Source organism: Leucoraja erinacea, chromosome 8 (assembly GCF_028641065.1).
Source record: "Leucoraja erinacea ecotype New England chromosome 8, Leri_hhj_1, whole genome shotgun sequence".
NCBI classification, from domain to species: Eukaryota; Metazoa; Chordata; class Chondrichthyes; order Rajiformes; family Rajidae; genus Leucoraja; species Leucoraja erinaceus.
This window is the reverse complement of record NC_073384.1, coordinates 73,321,728-73,339,918: the sequence shown is the minus strand read 5'-3', so window position 1 is coordinate 73,339,918 and position 18,191 is coordinate 73,321,728. Positions and strand designations below refer to the sequence as shown.

Below are 18,191 nucleotides of genomic sequence, written 5' to 3'. Positions count from 1 at the left end.
TTGACCTGGGACCAAATCTTGCTATCAAGCAAAGCTCATGACATTTGCCATTATTCACAGGGGCCTTGCAGCGCCAGAGACCCAGGTTCAATCCCGACTACGGGTGCTGTCTGTACGTTCTCCCCGTGACCTGCGTGGGTTTTCTCCGAGATCGTCGGTTTCCTCCCACACTCCAAAGACGTACAGGTTTGTAGGTTAATTGGCTTGGCAAATGTAAAAATTATCCCCAGTGTGTGTAGGATAGTGTTATTGTGCGGGGATCGTTGGTCGGTGGGCCGAGCGGCCTGTTTCCACGCTGTATCTCTAAACTAAACTAAATGGTACTGCAGGCTTGGGTAAGAAGCAAATTCATGACAAAATGTCAATATTGAAAATAGGCCATGCAAGATGCATCACTCACAGTTAAGTTTTGCAAACTGGGATCCCATTAATTACTTCACGTGACTGACACCAACTTGCATTTTCAACAACAAGCATAATCATTTAAAAACCTTAATGTACAAAGGATAATTCTAACAAATGCAGTTGTTAGATGCTCTACCACACTATAAATCTAATACTGCTCTGTTACAAATAGCTTTTAATGTAACGTTAGTACGTAAAGCATCTTGGACAATACAGCACACCCACTCCATGACACACTAGTCGACCTGAGGAGCACCTTCAGCAACCGGTTCTACCAAGATGCAGGACAGAACGCCACAGGAGACCCATCAAGTCAAGTCAAGAGAGTTTATTGTCATGTGTCCCAGATGGGACAATGAAATTCTTGCATTGCTGCAGCACAACAGAATATTGTAGGCATAAATACAGAACAGTTCAGTGTGTCCATATAGCATAGAATATATATATATATATATATATATATACACACATCAATAAACAGATCAAGTGCAATAGGCTGTTATAGTTCAGAGTGTTCAAGAAGGAGCTGCAGATGCTGGTAGATCGAAGGTACACAAAAATGCAGCATCTATGGAGCGAAGGAAATAGGCGACGTTTCGGGCCGAAACCCTTCTTCAGGCTGATGGGGGAGAAGGAAGGAAAAAGGGAGGAGGAGGATCCCAAGGGCGGGGGGGATGGGAGGAGACAGCTTGGGGGTTAAGGAAGGGGAGGAGACAGCAAGGGCTAGCAAAACTGGGAGAATTCAACGTTCATGCCATCCGGACGCAAGCAACCCAGGCGGAATATGAGGTGCTGTTCCTCCAATTTCCGGTGTTGCTCACTCTGGCAATGGAGGAGACCCAGGACAGAGAGGTCGGATTGGGAATGGGAGGGGGAGTTGAAGTGCTGAGCCACCGGGAGTTCAGGTAGGTTATTGCGGACTGAGCGGAGGTGTTCGGCGAAACGATCGCCCAACCTCCGCTTAGTCTCCCCGATGTAGATCAGCTGACATCTAGAGCAGCGGATGCAGTAGATGAGGTTGGAGGAGATACAGGTGAACCTTTGTCACACCTGGAACGACTGCTTGGGTCCTTGAATGGAGTCGAGGGGGGAGGTGAAGGGATAGGTGTTGCATTTCTTGCGGTTGCAACGGAAAGTGCCCGGGGAGGGGGTGGTACGGGAGGGAAGGGAAGAATTGACAAGGGAGTTGTGGAGGGAGCGGTCTTTGCGGAAGGCAGACATAGGGGGAGATGGGAAGATGTGGCGAGTGGTGGGGTCACGTTGGAGGTGGCGGAAATGGCGGAGGATTATTTGTTGTATTTGCCGGCTGGTGGGGTGAAAGGTGAGGACTAGGGGGACTCTGCCCTTGTTGCGAGTGCGGGGATGGGGAGAGAGAGCAGTGTTGCGGGGTATGGATGAGACCCTGGTGTGAGCCTCATCTATGGTGGCGGAGGGGAATCCCCGTTCCCTGAAGAACGAGGACATTTCCGATGCCCTGGTGTGGAACGTCTCATCCTGGGAACAGATGCGGCGTAGGTGGAGGAATTGGGAGTAGGGGATGGAGTCTTTACAGGGGGCAGGGTGGGAAGACGTGTAGTCCAGATAGCCATGTGAGTCAGTTGGTTTGTAGTGTATGTCGGTCAGAAGTCTGTCCCCTGCGATGGAGATGGTGAGGTCAAGGAATGGTAGGGAAGTGTCGGAAATGGTCCAGGTGTATTGGAGTGCCGGATGGAAGTTGGTGGTGAAGTGGATGAAGTCAGTCGGTTGTGTGTGGGTGCAGGAGGTGGCCCCAAAGCAGTTGTCAATGTAACGGAGGTAGAGGTCGGGGATGGGGCCCTGGTATGTATTGAACAAGGATTGTTCAACGTACCCGACAAAGAGGCAGGCGTAGCTGGGGCTCATGCGTGTGCCCATAGCTACGCCTTGTGTTTGGAGGAAATGGGAGGAGTCAAACGTAAAGTTGTTGAGGGTGAGGACCAACTCCGCTAGGCGGAGGAGAGTGTCAGTGGCTGGGTATAGGTTGCTCCTCTGGTCGATGAAGAACCGGAGGGCTTTGAGGCCATCCTGGTGGGGGATGGAGGTGTAGAGTGACTGGACATATATGGTGAAGATGAGGGGGTGAGGGCCTAGAGAGTGGAATGCGCGGAGGCGGCGGAGAGTGTCTGAGGTGTCTAGAACATGGGTGGGAAGGGATTTGACCAAGGGGGATAGTATGGAGTCAAGGTATGTGGAGATGAGTTCGGTGGGGCATGAACAAGCAGAGACAATGGGTCTGCCGGGAGAGCCGGGTTTGTGGATTTTGGGGAGAAGGTAAAAACGGGCCGTGCGGGGCTGGGGAACGATGAGGTTGGAAGCTTGGTCGGGCAGGGCGTGGGAATTGATGAAGTCGGTGATGGTGCTAGATATGGTGGTCTGGTGCTCATCAGTGGAGAGTTTTGATAGTTCAGAGTTTTGTTCGAAGTTGAGTTTAATAGCCTGATGAGCAGCTATTCCTGAACCTGGATGTTGCAGATTTCAGGCTCCTGTTCTTAAATGTGGCTATCAAACTGTACAACAGCTCCCCCTTCTGTCATAGGGTAGACTGACCCCCCTCCCCAATCTTTGCACATCCCCAATTGTTTCCACTCATCACTTTAATTTAATGTTTCATGTATTTTGTGTTTCATGACCGTTGGCAGATCAATTTCCCTCCTGGGATAAATAAAGTTCTATCATATCGCAACATATCATATCAAACTAAATAGCTCGGTCTTAATAACTTAAGTAATTTGAGAATATTCTGTTGGCATATTAATAATTCAAACATTTCTGTGATCATGTTGATGAATAGATTGGATAATTGGTTAGGCTTGTCTTTGCTTATTTAATCTTCAAGATAATTTTCACTGCATGCTTTTAGCATGTGGAAGTACCGATCACTGTTGTACATAGCACTGTAAGGAATGATGATAAAGCACACACACCACAATCCTACACACCCAGTGGCGGAAGTCCGCAGGAACTAGCGGACAGAGACATGTGGTGCGTCCGTCACCGTTCCCGTTTGGAAACCAGCACCACTGCGTCGCTAATGTTTTCAACGATGATGAATGAATGAATGCTTTTGGGTGTGCACTGATGGAACTGGCTGGTGTCATCAGGGATCTTTAGGGAACACTGCAAACAACCATGCAAATTCCTTAACTAACTGAAGGATTGAAGGATCGTGAAATTAATCCTGAACAAGGAAGTGCAAGTCAGAGTGGGTAATTTAATGTCAAATTAAGAGCAATTAACAGGAGAAAATCTGAGAGCAAATAAAGTCAAAAATACAAACAGGTTTAGTTTTGAAAATAATCTCCAACAAGATGGCCATGGCCCAACTTGCCCACATCAGCCAACATGTCATTGCTACACTAGCCCACGTTTGGTCCATGTCCCTCAACTATGTCCTCTGGCAGCTTGTTCCATACACCCACCGCCCTTAGTGTGAAATAGTTACCCCTCAGATTCCTATTCAATCTTTTCCCTTTCACCTTAAACCTGTCCTCTGGTCCTCGATTCACCTACTCTTGGCAAGAGACTGTGCATCTCTCTGATCTATTCCTCATGATCTTTTTCTCCTCTATAAGATCACCCCTCATTCTCCTGCGCTCCAAGGAATAGAGACCCAGCCTACTCAACCTCGCACTATAGCTCAGACCCTCTAGTTCTGCCCAACATCCTCGTAAATCTTCTCTGTACCCTTTCCAGCTTGACAACATCTTTCCTATAACATGGTGCCCAGAACTGAACACAATATTCTAAATGTGATCTCACCAATGTCATACAACTGAAACATGTTCACCCAACTTCTATACTCAATACTCTTACTAATGAAGCCCAATGTGCGAAAGCCTTTTTGACCACCTTATCTACCTGTGTCTCCACCTTCAAGGAACCATGCACCTGCACTCCTAGATCCCTCTGCTCTAAAACACACCCCAGAGGCCTACCGTTCACTGTGTAGGTCCTGCCCTTGTTAGACTTCCCAAAATGCAACACCTCACACTTCTCTGTATTAAACTCCATCAACCATCCCTCAGCCCACCTGGCCAATCGATCCAGATCCTGCTGCAATCTTTCACAATTATCTTCACTATCTGCAATTTACAACATGAAATATAACTTTTTTTCTACGGAACACTGATAGATGCAGACTCATCAAGGCCATGCATTTTACTCATGCAAACTCGTGAGCAAAGCAGCAGTGGGTAGATACACAGAAACACCAAACAAACTTAATGTAAAATCCATTAAAGCAAACTTTCTGTTCTTGAGGTTCCCAAAACAATCTGGACAATGTGTAGGAAGGAACTGCAGATGCTGGTTTAAACCAAAGATAGACACAAAACGCTGGAGAAACTCAGTGGGTCAGGCAGCATCTCTGGAGAGAAGGAATAGGTGACGTTTCAGGTTGAGGCCCTTCTTCAGACTGAGAGTCAGGGGAAAGGGAAACAAGAGATATAGACGGTGAAGTAGAGAGATATAGAACAAATGAATGAAAGATATGCAAAAAAGTAACAGGTCATTGTTAGGTGTTCGCTAGGGGAAAATGAGTACCAGCTTCAAAAACATCTTCTCTGTATCGTTCTCACCTAGCACACAGACTCTCAGTCTGAAGACCCGAAACGTCACCCATTCCTTTTCTCCAGAGATGCTGTCTGACCTACTGAGTTACTCCAGCTTTCTGTGTCTATCTACAAAGTGATTAATGCTATTTGGTTCACACTTGCACTGTAAAATATATCCGCAATATGTATGATAATCTAACCAGAGAAGAAACCTTCAGTGTAAGCCTCATCGTCGTGGCTATCCCCCGAGGTCGAGGATGATGGTCTACATTCTGTTGTTTTTATGGACTCTCAGGTGGCTTATGAGTCCAATCCTGGCTTTGAAAGGTCTTCGGCATTTAGGACAGATAATTCCAGATGGCAGATCGGGCTTTGGTTGTTGCTGCCTCTCTTTCCGTTTTCTTCTCTTTTCTTCTAATTCTGCGCATCTCTTGGCTTTGAAGGTCGCTGTTCCTTCTTGGATGATGGTTCGCCAGAGTTTCCTGTCCTTGGCATTGGTTTCCCCAATTGTCGATGTCGATTTCACATTTCTTCATGCTGGCTTTTAAGGCGTCTTTGAATCTCTTCTTTTGTCCACCTCTTTTCCGTTTGCCCTCTTTAAGCTGGGAGTAGGAGGTTTGCTTTGGTAGATGCTCATCTTCCATCCGAACAACATGACCGACACATCTTAGTTGGTTCTTGATGACAAAGGCTTCGATGCTGCGTAATATTGCAAAATAGAGTACAGATACTTCTACATTCCCCAAGACCCAACTCAGTGCACCTACAATTAAATGCTCCCATCACCTATCTCCATCAGGCAAAAGGTATAGGTGTGAAAACGCACAGCTTCAGATTCAATGACAGTTTCTTCTCAGCTGTTATCAGGCAACTGAATCATCCCACCACACCCAGAGAGCAGTGCTGAACAACTATCTACCTCATTGGTGATCCTCATACTATCCTTGCTGGCTTTACCTTGCACTAAACATTATTCCCTTATCATGTATCTATACACTGTAGATGGCTCGATTGTAATCCTGTATTGTCTTTCCGCTGACTGGTTAATGCGCAACAAAAGCTTTCCACTGTACCTCGGTACACATGACAATATACTAAACTAACTAGGAAATGGCTTAATTGCAAGGCAGCGGGAGAAAACCAATGCAAATACAATAATACTTTATTAGCCAAGTATGTTATGCAACATACGAGGAATTTCATTTGCCATACAGTTATACCAATAAAAAGCAACAAGTCACACAAAACACATTATAACATAAAACATCCACCACAGTGACTCCTCCACATTCCTCACTGTGATGGAAGGCGAAAAAAGTTCAATCTCTTCCCTTCTTTGTTCACCCGCGGTCAGGGGCCTCGAGCCTTCCGTTGATGGGACGATCTTACTCCCATCGCCGGCGGCGTTAGGGCCCTCCGTGTCGGGACGATCAAGCACTCACATCGGGGGGGAATCTCAGCTCCCCTGCGCCGGCGATCGGATCCCGGGTCGGGGCTTGTCGAACCTTCTGTGTCGTTGGGGCTCGGACATCTACGGCCTCCACCAGAGACTGCGAGCTCCTCGATGGTAAAGTTCGCAGGCCGTGGTTGGAGCGATCTCAGGCAAGGGATCAGCTCCGATGGTAAGTCCACGCCGTGCAGTGGGGCTCAAAGTCAATCCAGAGCAAGGCCTCTAGCTCCATGATGTTAGGCCGCAGAGTGACTGGAGATGCGAACAGGAAAACAATCGCATCTCCGGCAAGGTGAGAGGTTGAAAAAAAGTTTCCCCCGACTCCCTCCCCCTCCCCCACCCCCTACATAAAACAAACCAGAGAACATTTACACAAACTTTGAAAACACACAAAAAATAACAAAAAAAGGATGAAAAACAGACAGACTGTTGGCGGGGCTGCCAATCGTGTGGTGCCCCTGCTGGTACAGTATAGTATTGATTTGAATTGTTTGAAGGCTTAAGACTTGTTTTCTATACAGTACCACCAGGGGGCGCCCTTTCCTTAAATCGCCTTTAAACTTCATTAACCTGGATATATTTGGTAATGCAGTCCTTGTCATTTAAGCAGCTTTCAACTTGTTCCAAACCCTTGTGCTATGAAACTGCTGCAAGAATAAATTCATGCATAAACCAATTCCACATTGCAATTTTGTAAATTAAGGTATAAAAAAAAGTCAAAATCAGTACTCCTCCTTGAATTTATTACCAGTTTTATGTATAAGAAATGTTTTAATTTTGTTTTGTCACATAAACTACTGTAACATTAAGAGCATTAGTATATTTTGGGACTTCATATTATATGCCACTGCTTACGAAAGGCAATCTAGTGTAAATGAGGAAAACTTCAGCTGTGAAATTACGATGCGCTGCAGTAACTATGGCAGCTTTACTAAATGGGAAATAAATACAGAAAATATAACATTTTGCATAGTGGAAACACAAGATTAATCCTGCACTAAAGCAAGTTTACCTATATAGTATACAGCCGCTAGATTCTAAGCTTACTACTTTGCCAAAAAATAGCATCTCCGATTTTGAGAGAAATGTTTGGCATAGTTGGTTAGTCACTTAAATATATCAACGCTTCATAGAAAAGCAGAAAACGAGGGGATAGAACAAAATGCTGGAATAACTCAGCGGGACAGGCAGCATCTCTGGAGAGACGGAATGGGTGACGTTTCAGGTTGAGACCCTTCATCAGACTGAGAGTCATGAGAAATGGAAACGAGATATAGATGATGGTATAGAGATAAGAAATAAATGAAAGAAATGCAAAAAGTAATGATGATCAAGGAAACATGGAGCCCACAAAGGTCTATTGTTGGCTGTGGGCTAGGTGATGATGCAGAGCTGCCAAGTTTTGTCAGAGCATTTTAGTATTCTAGTACCTGAAAATCAGTATTTTGCTGAGGAAATCAGTATTTTTACGTGGTACCATTTGGCTGATTTTTTTTTTAATGGGTATGTATTGCGTATATGTAGTACAGTTTATTGTGTATTATATGTCATAGCAGCTTTCTTGCATCCCCTCCCCCTCTCTCTCTCTCTCTCTCTCTCTCTGTGCTGGCTGCAGCCATCGTCTGTTTCAGTAAGGGAAGCTGGTTGGTGATTGGTCGCAATGCCCCTCAGAGTCTGCATCTGATTGGCCGCCGAGTGACCAGCGGATTATGTGATTGGACACAATGCCCTTGGAAACAGCGACTGATTAGTCGGGAGGAGACCGATTAGTTGATTGGACGGGAATTTTAAGGGAAGCTGGTCGGTGATTGGACTCAACCCCCTTAGAGACAGTAGTTGATTGGCCGCCAAATAATCGGGGAACAAAAAATTGACAAATAGGAAAACAAAAAAATCGGAATTCCGATTTAAATCGGAAGAATATCATGCCGGATCTGCAGTTCCTTCCTACTGAAGAAGGACCCTGGCCCAAAACAAGTCCTAATCTATTCCCTCCACAGATTCTGCCTGGCCCGCTGAGTTCCTCCAGCACTCTGTGTTTTTTATTTAACTCAGAAAATGAAGACAGACATAATGCTGGAGCAACTCAGCGGGACAGGCAGCTTCACAAAATGGACCTAACCCCGTGTACAGCGGGTGGCGCAGCGGTAGAGTTGCTGCTTTACAGCGAATAATGCCGGAGACCCGGGTTCAATCCCAACTACGGGTGCTGTCTGTACGGAGTTTGTACGTTCTCCCCGTGACCGCGGGGGTTTTCTCCGAGATCTTCTGTTTCCTCCCACACTCCAAAGACGTACAGGTTTGCAGGTTAATTGGCTTGGTGAATGTAAAAAATGTCCCCAGTGTGTGTAGGGTAGTGTTAGTGTGCGGGGATCGCTGGTCGCCACGGACACGGTGGGCCGAAGGGCCTGTTTCCGTGCTGTGCCTCTAAACTAAACAAAAAATAGACTAATGAGAAATCTTTCTATCTTCACCATCCAAGGACATTGTGCTTCAAGTATTGAGCTGGTGAACGAGCATTTTGGCGGTTGCGTTCAAAGTCATCCTTGCCTCACAGATAGAGAAGGAACATTCAACAGCGCATGAAAAGCCTCCGGTCCATTCACTGGAAGCACGCTGAAGCACACTGTCAATGTCTGCACTTTGTACATGCTAAAGATCTGCGAATGAGGAGCAGTAGGACTGGGAGAAATGCAAATGGTGGAGATGAAAGGAGCTAAAAATGACCATTGGATGGAGGAAGAGAAAAAATGCCCAAGGATTTCAGAACAGTGGAAAAAAAGACATTTAGTTGTGTTTAGAGAAACTGGGCGGAAACAGGTCCTACGGCTCACTGAGTCCGCACCAACCAGCGATCCCTGCACATTAACACAATCCCACACACACAAGGGACAATTTACATTTACACCAAGTCAATTAAACGACAAATCGTTGGAGTGTGGGAGGAAGCCGAAGATCGCGGAGAAAACCCACACAGGTCACGAGGGGAACGTACAAACTCCATACGGACAGCACCCATAGTCGGGATTGAATCCTAGTCTCTGGCGCTGTAAGGCAGCAACAGTACCGCTGCACCACCGTGGCGAATTGTGGATGCTGGTTGACAGAATAAGACACAAAGTGCTGCAGCAAAGGGCCTGTCCCACTTTCCCCCGAGTTATTCACAAATTCTCCTGAGTTTAGAAACTCGCAGAATGTTTGTAACGAGTCTGTAGGAGTCCGTGGACATAGCGGAGCGGCTCGTTATGCCAGCTGAAGGTACTCGGGGCTATTTTTTTTAACTTATGGACATTTTTCATCATGCTGAAAAAACATCTCTGCTTACCTGACCCCCCCGAGTACAGGAAGCAGGGTGGGAAGAAGTGTAGTCCAGATAGCTTAATGCTGATCATGTGTAGGAAGGAACTGCAGAAACTGAAGATAGACCGTGTGGGTTTCCTCCGAGATCTTTGGTTTCCTCCCACACTCCAAAGACGTACAGGTTTGAAGACCAATTGGCTTGGTACGTGTAAAACAATTGTCCTTAGTGGGTGTAGGGTAGTGTTAATTTGCAGGGATTGCTGGTTGGCGCGGGACCCCGTGGACCGAAGGGCCTGTTGCCATGCTGTATCTCTAAACTAAACAAAAATAGACAGAAAATGTTGGAGTAACTCAGCAGGACAGGCAGCATCTCTGGAGAGAAGGAATGGGTGACGTTTCGGGTCGAGACTCTTCTTCAGACTGATTACAGATACGGGAAACGAAAGATATAGAAGATGATGTAGAGAGATAAGGAACAATGGACAAGGCTACACGCAAATTGGAGGAACAGCATGTCATATTTTGCTTGGGCAGCTTACAGCCCAGTGGTATGAATATTGATTTCTCTCACTTCAAGTAGCCCTGACATGCCCTCTCTCTCTCTATCCCTCCCCCATGCAAGTTGCACCAGCTTCTCGTTTTCACCCAACAAACAGCTAACAATGGCCTGTTTCCTTTATCATCGTTACTTTTTTTGTATCTCTTTTGTTCTTTATCTCTCCACATCATCGTCTATATCTCTCGATTCCCTTATCCCTAACCAGTCTGAAGAAGGGTCTCGACCCGAAACGTCACCCATTCCCTCTCTCCAGAAATGATGCCTGTTCTGCTGAGTTACTCCAGCGTTTTCTGTCTACCTTAATGTTGATCATAGTCTACTGTCATCTTAAATTTGGCGTATGTATATAATATATATATACACACACACTGAACCTTTTTTCTCATTTATTATATTGTTTACAGTGTACTATGTTTACATATTCTGTTGTGCTGCTGCAAGTAAGAATTTCATTGTTCTATCTGGGACACATGACAATAAAACACTCTTGACTCTCTCTACATCCACCAATGTTACGTTTCAGATGCCCTTCCTGAATGACCGATGGCTTGTTGAAAAATATTTTGAAACCTAAATTAAGGTGTTTCCAGAGAAATCCAGCCAGGATGTCAGTTGCTGAAAAACCCCCCAACACTTTTCTCCCGGGTGTGATATTTATTTTGCTTCAAAGAGGAAGTGGCCGCCATAGTTGATTAGTACCACCCATCCCCTTTAACACTGTACACAGTAAACAGCACGTACTGGTCAAAAGGTTCCATCGTTAAGAGCAATAATTCTACCTCTCGCCTCTTGACTAGTCAGCAACACCTGTAACATTTGCTTAATTCCATCGCTTACCTGTAAAAGTGTTTCTGCGATGTCAGCCTGATTGTGTGGCTCGATGCAGTCTGTTGTGACACTTCTTGTTAGCGCAGGGATCTCCGGCACACAGGCAAAATCTGAAATTTATTCAAGATTTATTCGTCAAATATTTTCCATATAAAATCTCCCACAGATTTAAATTTACTTTAATAGCCCTGTCCCACGGTAGGAGTTCACTCCAAGAGCTCTCCCGAGTTTGCCCCGATTCGAACTCGGAGATTTACGGTAATGGCCACTCGTCGGTACTCGGGGCTCTCGTGGACATTTTTCAAGATGTTGAAAAATCTTCACGAGTTTTCACGTGCTTACCTGCCGTTAGTTAGCGAGTCTTCCTGAGTACCTGCCGTTAGCGTTACGAGCCGCTAAGAGACGACCCGAGCTCCGACGTACCCGCTACGTTCATTCTCCGTGCTTACCACGAGTTTGATTTTTTTTAACCAAGGGAGAGCTCTTGGAATGAACTCGTACCGTGGGACAGGGCTTTAACTGCTCACTCGATGACAAGCCATGACACCCCTCTTAATTCCAATTACTGCTATCAAACCAGTTGGATTAAACAGACCACCGTGAGGAAACAAGTTATTGCAATATAGATTGAAAGCTAAATATTAAAATAGTGGTCAATAAATAACACATTGAATGTGGAGGAGGGATTAGAAGAGAATTTCATAATTTCTGTGCAATCTTTCATCAGACAAAGGCACTGTATATTTGCATGGGAAATTTCAATTAGTTACACAAATGTTTACTGCTTGGACTTAGTAAAACTATAGCAGCGCCCACTTTATTCAAAACAATGAGAAAAATTTAAAGGTTGCATTAATACACGACTATTCCAAGCAGTTAAAATTCAATGTCATGTACTATAGACGGCACGGTGGTGCAGCGGTAGAGTTGCTGCCTTACAGCGCCAGAGACCCGAGTTCGATCCAGACTACGGGTGCTGTCTGTACGGAGTTCGTACGTTCTCCCTGTGTACGTTTTCTCCGAGATCTTCGGTTTCCTCCCACACTCCAGAGACGTACAGGTTTGTAGGTTAATTGGCTTGGCATGAATGTAAAATTGTCCCGAGTGTGTGTAGGATAGTGTTAGTTTGCAGGGATCGCTGGTTGGTGTGTACTCGGTGGGCCGAATTATTAGGTTTTTAGCCAATGCAATTATGATTATAAGAGATTATTGCCAGATTATGAGAGGAATAGATCGGGTCTCTTGCCCAGAAGAGATGAATCGAGGACCAGAGGACATAGGTTTAAGATGAAGGGGAAAAGATTTAATAGGAATCTGAGGGGTAACTCTTTCCCACAAAGGGTGGTGGATGCATGGAACAAGCTGCCCGAGGAGGTAGTTGAGGCTGGGACTATACAAACATTTAAGAAGCAGTTAGACAAATACATGGATAGGACAAGTATGGAGGGATATGGACCAAAGCGGGCAGGGACATGTTGGCCAGTATGGGCAAGATGGGCCGAAGGGCCTGTTTCCACACTGTATCACTATGTATCTATGCTACCAACACTCCTTTATGCCACGTGCTGTTAGGTGTTTATGTGGCACTTCATCAAAAGCCTTCAGGAACTCAACGTGTACCACAGCAACTACTGGGGACAATTTACACTTACACCAAGCCAATTAACCTACAAATGTGTACGTCTTTGGAGTGTGGGAAGAAACCTAAGATCAACGGAGAAAACCCACGCAGGTCACGGGGAGAACGTACAAACTCCTACAGGCAGCACCCGTAGTCGAGATTGAACCCGGGACTTTGGCGATGCCTTATGCCCCTGTCCCACTTAGGAAACCTGAACGGAAACCTCTGGAGACTTTGCGCCCCACACAAGGTTTCCGTGCGGTTCCCGGAGGTTTTTGTCAGTCTCCCTACCTGCTTCCATTACCTGCAACCTCCGGCAACCACCTGCAACCACACGGAAACCTTGGGTGGGGCGCAAAGTCTCCAGAGGTTTCCGTTCAGGTTTCCTAAGTGGGACAGGGGCATTACATCGCCAGAGTCCCAGGTTCAATCTCGACTACGGGTGCTGCCTGTAGGAGTTTGTACGTTCTCCCCGTGACCTGCGTGGGTTTTCTCCGTTGATCTTAGGTTTCTTCCCACACTCCAAAGACGTACACATTTGTAGGTTAATTGGCTTGGTATAAGTGTAAATTATCCCCAGTGTCTGTAGGGTAGTATTAATGTGCGGGGATCGCTGGTCGGTGTGGACTCGGTGGGCCAAAGGGACTGTTTCCGTGCTGTATCTCTAAACTAAACCCAAATTTCCCTGAAATTAATTGGATGCTTTCCATCTGGTCCTGGTAACTTACTTCAAGTTCACATTGTTTCCCTAATACCTCTGTGTTAGGAATTTTTAACCTAAACTGGCGAAACTCCCTCCACTTTCACTATTGTTTTGGAAGTACACTTGTTATGAAGATAGATACAAAACGCATTGTTTCAGAGTATCCTCAACATCTACATTCAAGTTTAGCAGCTCTTTCTCAACACACAGTGAACAAAAGGGTGCAAACACAATCATGTGTAGGAAGGAACTGCAGACGCTGGTTTACACTGATGATAGACACAAAATGCTGGAGTACTCAGCGGGACAGGCAGCATCTCTGGATAGACGGAGTGGGTGACGTTTCAGGTCGAGATCCTTCTTCAGACTTTCTTTGGTCCAGAGATGCTGCCTGTCCTGCTGAGTTACTCCAGCATTTTGTGTCAATCTTTAAGAAGATTATCAAATTGAACTCTTAAAATGAAAACAAGAAATAACTCAAACTGTAATGCTGTGCACTATAACATTGATGGCTAATGGAGGCAGTTTGTTTGTTCACTCGTGGGAACAACAGGTATCGAAAGACCAAAGTTAACAGATTATCAGGATATTCCATGCAACATTCCCCCAAAGTACATCATATTATTTTCTCCACACACTCTCTTTGTAAGCAAAAATAGAACGTTGGAGATGATTAGGATTTTTGCCATTTTTGTACAAAGAAGGCAACATATTATTTGCTACAAACCTGGTGCTCAAACCTAGTGTTGGCCTGAAGTGCCCATGATGTGCAAGATTCTTCACAAGACTGCGGCTCAGATGCTAAGCTCTGAATCACTCCTCGTACGTGACATCAGTGATATTTTAAACGTGCATGATTGCTCTTTTAAAGTGCGACTCAGCTTACAATTATTGCCTCGCAGTTAAAAAGAAAGCCAGAAACTCACCAGAGGGGACAGGAAGGAGGTGATTATCCACAAATTCCTCCAGTAGTTTGGATTGGCCAGGAGGTGGTGGAATTGTTATCTGGTTTAATGCATCATTTCCGCCTGTTACAGTTTGGGTCCAGTCAGAGGAAAAGCGTCTGACTGTAAGTATTAGATGATTTTCTGCAAACAACGATTCAATACATCTATGGTGGAGATTTGCAACCACTGCTCCATTTATTATTAAGATCTCATCTCCAACCCTGGCACCTAAAGGAAAGCAGAACACATCATGAATGCTCAGGAAGTTACCCACATTATCACTTTGACTTTGACAACAGGATACCAGCCATGCATGCTAACGAAGCTAGCATATGCAAACCAAGCTAGCCATGCATGCTAACCAGCGCTAGCATATATTTTTGGTTTCAACATGTTCTACTTTTCTTTTATTCAAATGTAAAAGAAATAATAACAGCATTATTTTTATAGCATACAATTTGAGGCATATGTCAATTTATGCTGTTGTTTAGTAAAATAGTTATAGCCCTGCCCCACGGTACGAGTTCATTCCAAGAGTTCTCCCGAGTTTAAAAACAATCAAACTCATTGTAAGCACGGAGAATGAACGTAGCGGGTACGTCGGAGCTCGGGGACGTCTATTAGCGGCTCGTAACGCTAACGGCAGGTACTCGGGAAGACTCGCTAATGACAGGTAAGCACGGGAAGACGCGTGAAGATTTTTCAACATGTTGAAAAATGTCCACGAGAGCCCCGAGTACCGACGAGTGGCCATTACCGTAAATCTCTGAGTTCGAATCGGGGCAAACTCGGGGGAGCTCTTGGAATGAACTCGTACCGGGGGACTGGGCTTTTAGTGTAGCATTTTGTTTTTTAGTTTAGTTTAGAGATACAGCGCGGAAACAGGCCCTTCGGCCCACCGAGTCTGCGGTCCCCGCACATTAACACTACCCTACACACACCTGGGACAATTTACATTTACACTAAGACAATTAACCTACAAACTTGTGGGTCTGTGGGAGGAAACCGAAGATCTTGGAGAAAACCCACGCAGGTCACGGGGAGAAGGAACTAACTCTGTACAGACAGCGCCCGTAGTCAGGGTCGAAGCCGGGTCTCTGCCACTGTAAGGCAGTAACTCTACCACTGCACCACTGTGCTGCCCTCTTGCGCTCAAGCAAACTAACCCAAGTTGAGAACTCAGGATCACTTTCTCCTTTCTAGCCTTAGTTTCTTGTAGAAATGCATGCCCGCCAGAGGAATAGCACATATTGGGCAGAGAGCAACTCATCATACTGACTTCAGAAAAGTTCATTGCTGGGGTAAAGGACAGGAACAAACTGCAGGAAGGCTCCAATCATGCGCTTTTCTGAAAAGCGGAGACTCATAGATTTTATTTCCCATTACCTTTAAACTCACTGGATTCAATAGAAAAATCATATTACTGTATGGCATATTAAAAACAAATGAAATTAACTTATGCTGGGGAATTAATAGTTAAAACATCCAATAGCCTGGAATATCTGTTCGTCTGGCACTATCAAAGTCCTGAGGGTGTCGGATTATTTGAGTTTAATACATAATTAGCATGTAACATCCAGTTTGGGACCTTGCCTTAATGGAATTCTTGTCCAAGTGCCGACAGAGTCTCAGCAAAGCCTTCCAGCAATGGTGTCAACTCTGGCCTCATTCACAAAGGGCGGCACGGTGGCGCAGCGGTAGAGTTGCTGCTTCACTGCGCTTGCAGCGCCGGAGACCCGGGTTCGATCCCGACTACAGGCGCTGTCTGTACGTAGTTTGCAAGTTCTCACCGTGACTGCATGGGTTTTCTCCAAGATTGTTGGTTTCCTCCCACGCTCCAAAGACATACAGGTTGTTTACGTTCATTAGCTTGGTATAATTGTAAATTGTTCCTAGTGTGTGTAGGATAGTGTTAATGTACGGGGATAGTTGTTCGGTGTAGTCTCGGTGGCCGAAAGGCCTGTTTCCACGTTGTATCTCCAAACTAAGCTAAACTAAACTACATGAGGCTATTTAAAAGAAATGTTTTACAGGGGATAGTTATCACAACTAGACCTTCTGATGGTTCGAAACCAAGTAGAGTACCACATACAGACACAAACTGCTGGAGTAACTCAGTGGGACAGGCAGCATCTTTGGGGAGGAGGAATGGGTGACGGTTTGGGTCGAGACCCTTCTTCTGATTGAGAGTCGGGGGGGAGGGTAGATACAGAGATAAGTAAGTATAAGGTGTGAGAACAAGACATTAAAGTGGGTGGAGATCTGGGAAAATGTAGAATAGATCATTGTTAGCTAGGGGAAGGTAACCACAGAGCAAACAGAGATAAAATGTAATCAGGGACAGTCAGACTGGTGGGAGAACTGGGAAGGGGGAGGGACGGGGAGAGAGAGGGAAAGCAAGGGTTACTTAGAGGTCAATATTCATACCGCTGGGGTGTAAGCTGCCCAAGCAAAACACGAGGATATCATATTCCAGTGCCAAACACAAGCACACCATTTATCGCATATATAGAGATAAAAGTACCTTGTTTGTCAGCCAGTCCGCCAGGAAGCACGTCAGTCACGAACAGAGAATACTTGTACTTGTATTGTATTGTATTGTATTGTATTCAAATTTATTGTCATTGTCTCAATTTGAGACAACAAAATGAATTTCCCTTACAGGCAGTGTCATAAAAAAAAAATCATTAAAAAAATAAATAAATAATAAATAAATAATAAAACATATTAAAAATAAAATTGAAATTGAATTAAAAAAAAGCACAAACACAGAAAGTCCACGACACAACATAACATAAATGGCACCAAGGTGAGGATGGCACCATAGTCCAGCCAGCCTCCCCTCCATGTTCATCCGTGGTCGGGGCCTTCCGAGCACCCGCAGTCGCCGCCCCGGGTGGCCCGATGTTCAGGCCCTCACGCCGGGCTGGTGGAACGCCGACGGCGAACCCCGACGGTGAGCATCCTCCTCCTCAACGGCCCGGACCTCCTGATCAGCTGCCTCCCGCTGCCGGAGTCTGCAGCTCCTGAGACCACAGGCCGAGTGTCACGTCGCAAATTTGCGCGCAAATGACAGCCAAGTGGGACAGGCCCTTATTTTATTTAGTCAGGAGGAATTTCTTTAGTGAGATGGTGGTGAATCTGTGGAATTCATTGCCACAGGCTGCTGTGGAAGACAAGCCAATAAATACATTTAAGGCAGAGATAGATAGATTCTTGATTAGTGCGGGTGTCAGGGGTTAGGGGGTAGAAGGCAGGAGAATGGGGTTAGGAGGGAGAGATAGATCAGCCATGATAGAATGGCGGCATAGATTTGATGGGCCAAATGGCCTAATTCCGCTCCTACCACTCCTGAGCTTATTTTATGTTATGTTTCAGTAAGGAATCAGTAACCCAATAAAATAAAATAAAATAAAAAAATCAATGGCATCAAAACATTTGAAAAAGTAAATGGTTTTGCTCAAACAATTTGAAAGACTACTATTTTGTAACAAATAATGGCTTTGTAAAAATATAAAATATTAGCATTATCTTTTGACCATCTTTTCCATCCTTGAACTCGACACTTATAGACTGAAATATAAAATATTCCAGGTGTCTTTAAAATAAAAAAAGGGCGTAGGTTTGTAGGTTACTTATGCGGAGAGAATGGAGCGGCTGGGCTCGTACACTCTGGGGTTTAGAAGGATGAGAGGATATCTTATTGAAACATATAAGATTGTTCAGGGTTTGGACACGCTAGAGGCAGGAAACATGTTCCCGATGTTGGGGGAGTCCAGAACCAGGGGACACAGTTTAAGAATAAGG

At 45.3% G+C, this 18,191-nt stretch overlaps 1 protein-coding gene across 1 annotated transcript in view; it reads right to left on the bottom strand.

Moving 5' to 3' along the window:
• The window catches only part of LOC129699890 (rho guanine nucleotide exchange factor TIAM2-like), a 153,904-nt gene that overhangs the window by 57,017 nt on the left and 78,696 nt on the right, over nucleotides 1-18,191 (bottom strand). The window contains exons 13-15 of the mRNA XM_055640028.1: nucleotides 16,909-16,966; nucleotides 14,364-14,612; nucleotides 11,123-11,223 (exon numbers count right to left, since the gene is read on the bottom strand). Coding sequence (XP_055496003.1) covers nucleotides 11,123-11,223; nucleotides 14,364-14,612; nucleotides 16,909-16,966 — 408 coding nt within the window. The remainder of the gene's footprint in view (nucleotides 1-11,122; nucleotides 11,224-14,363; nucleotides 14,613-16,908; nucleotides 16,967-18,191) is intronic.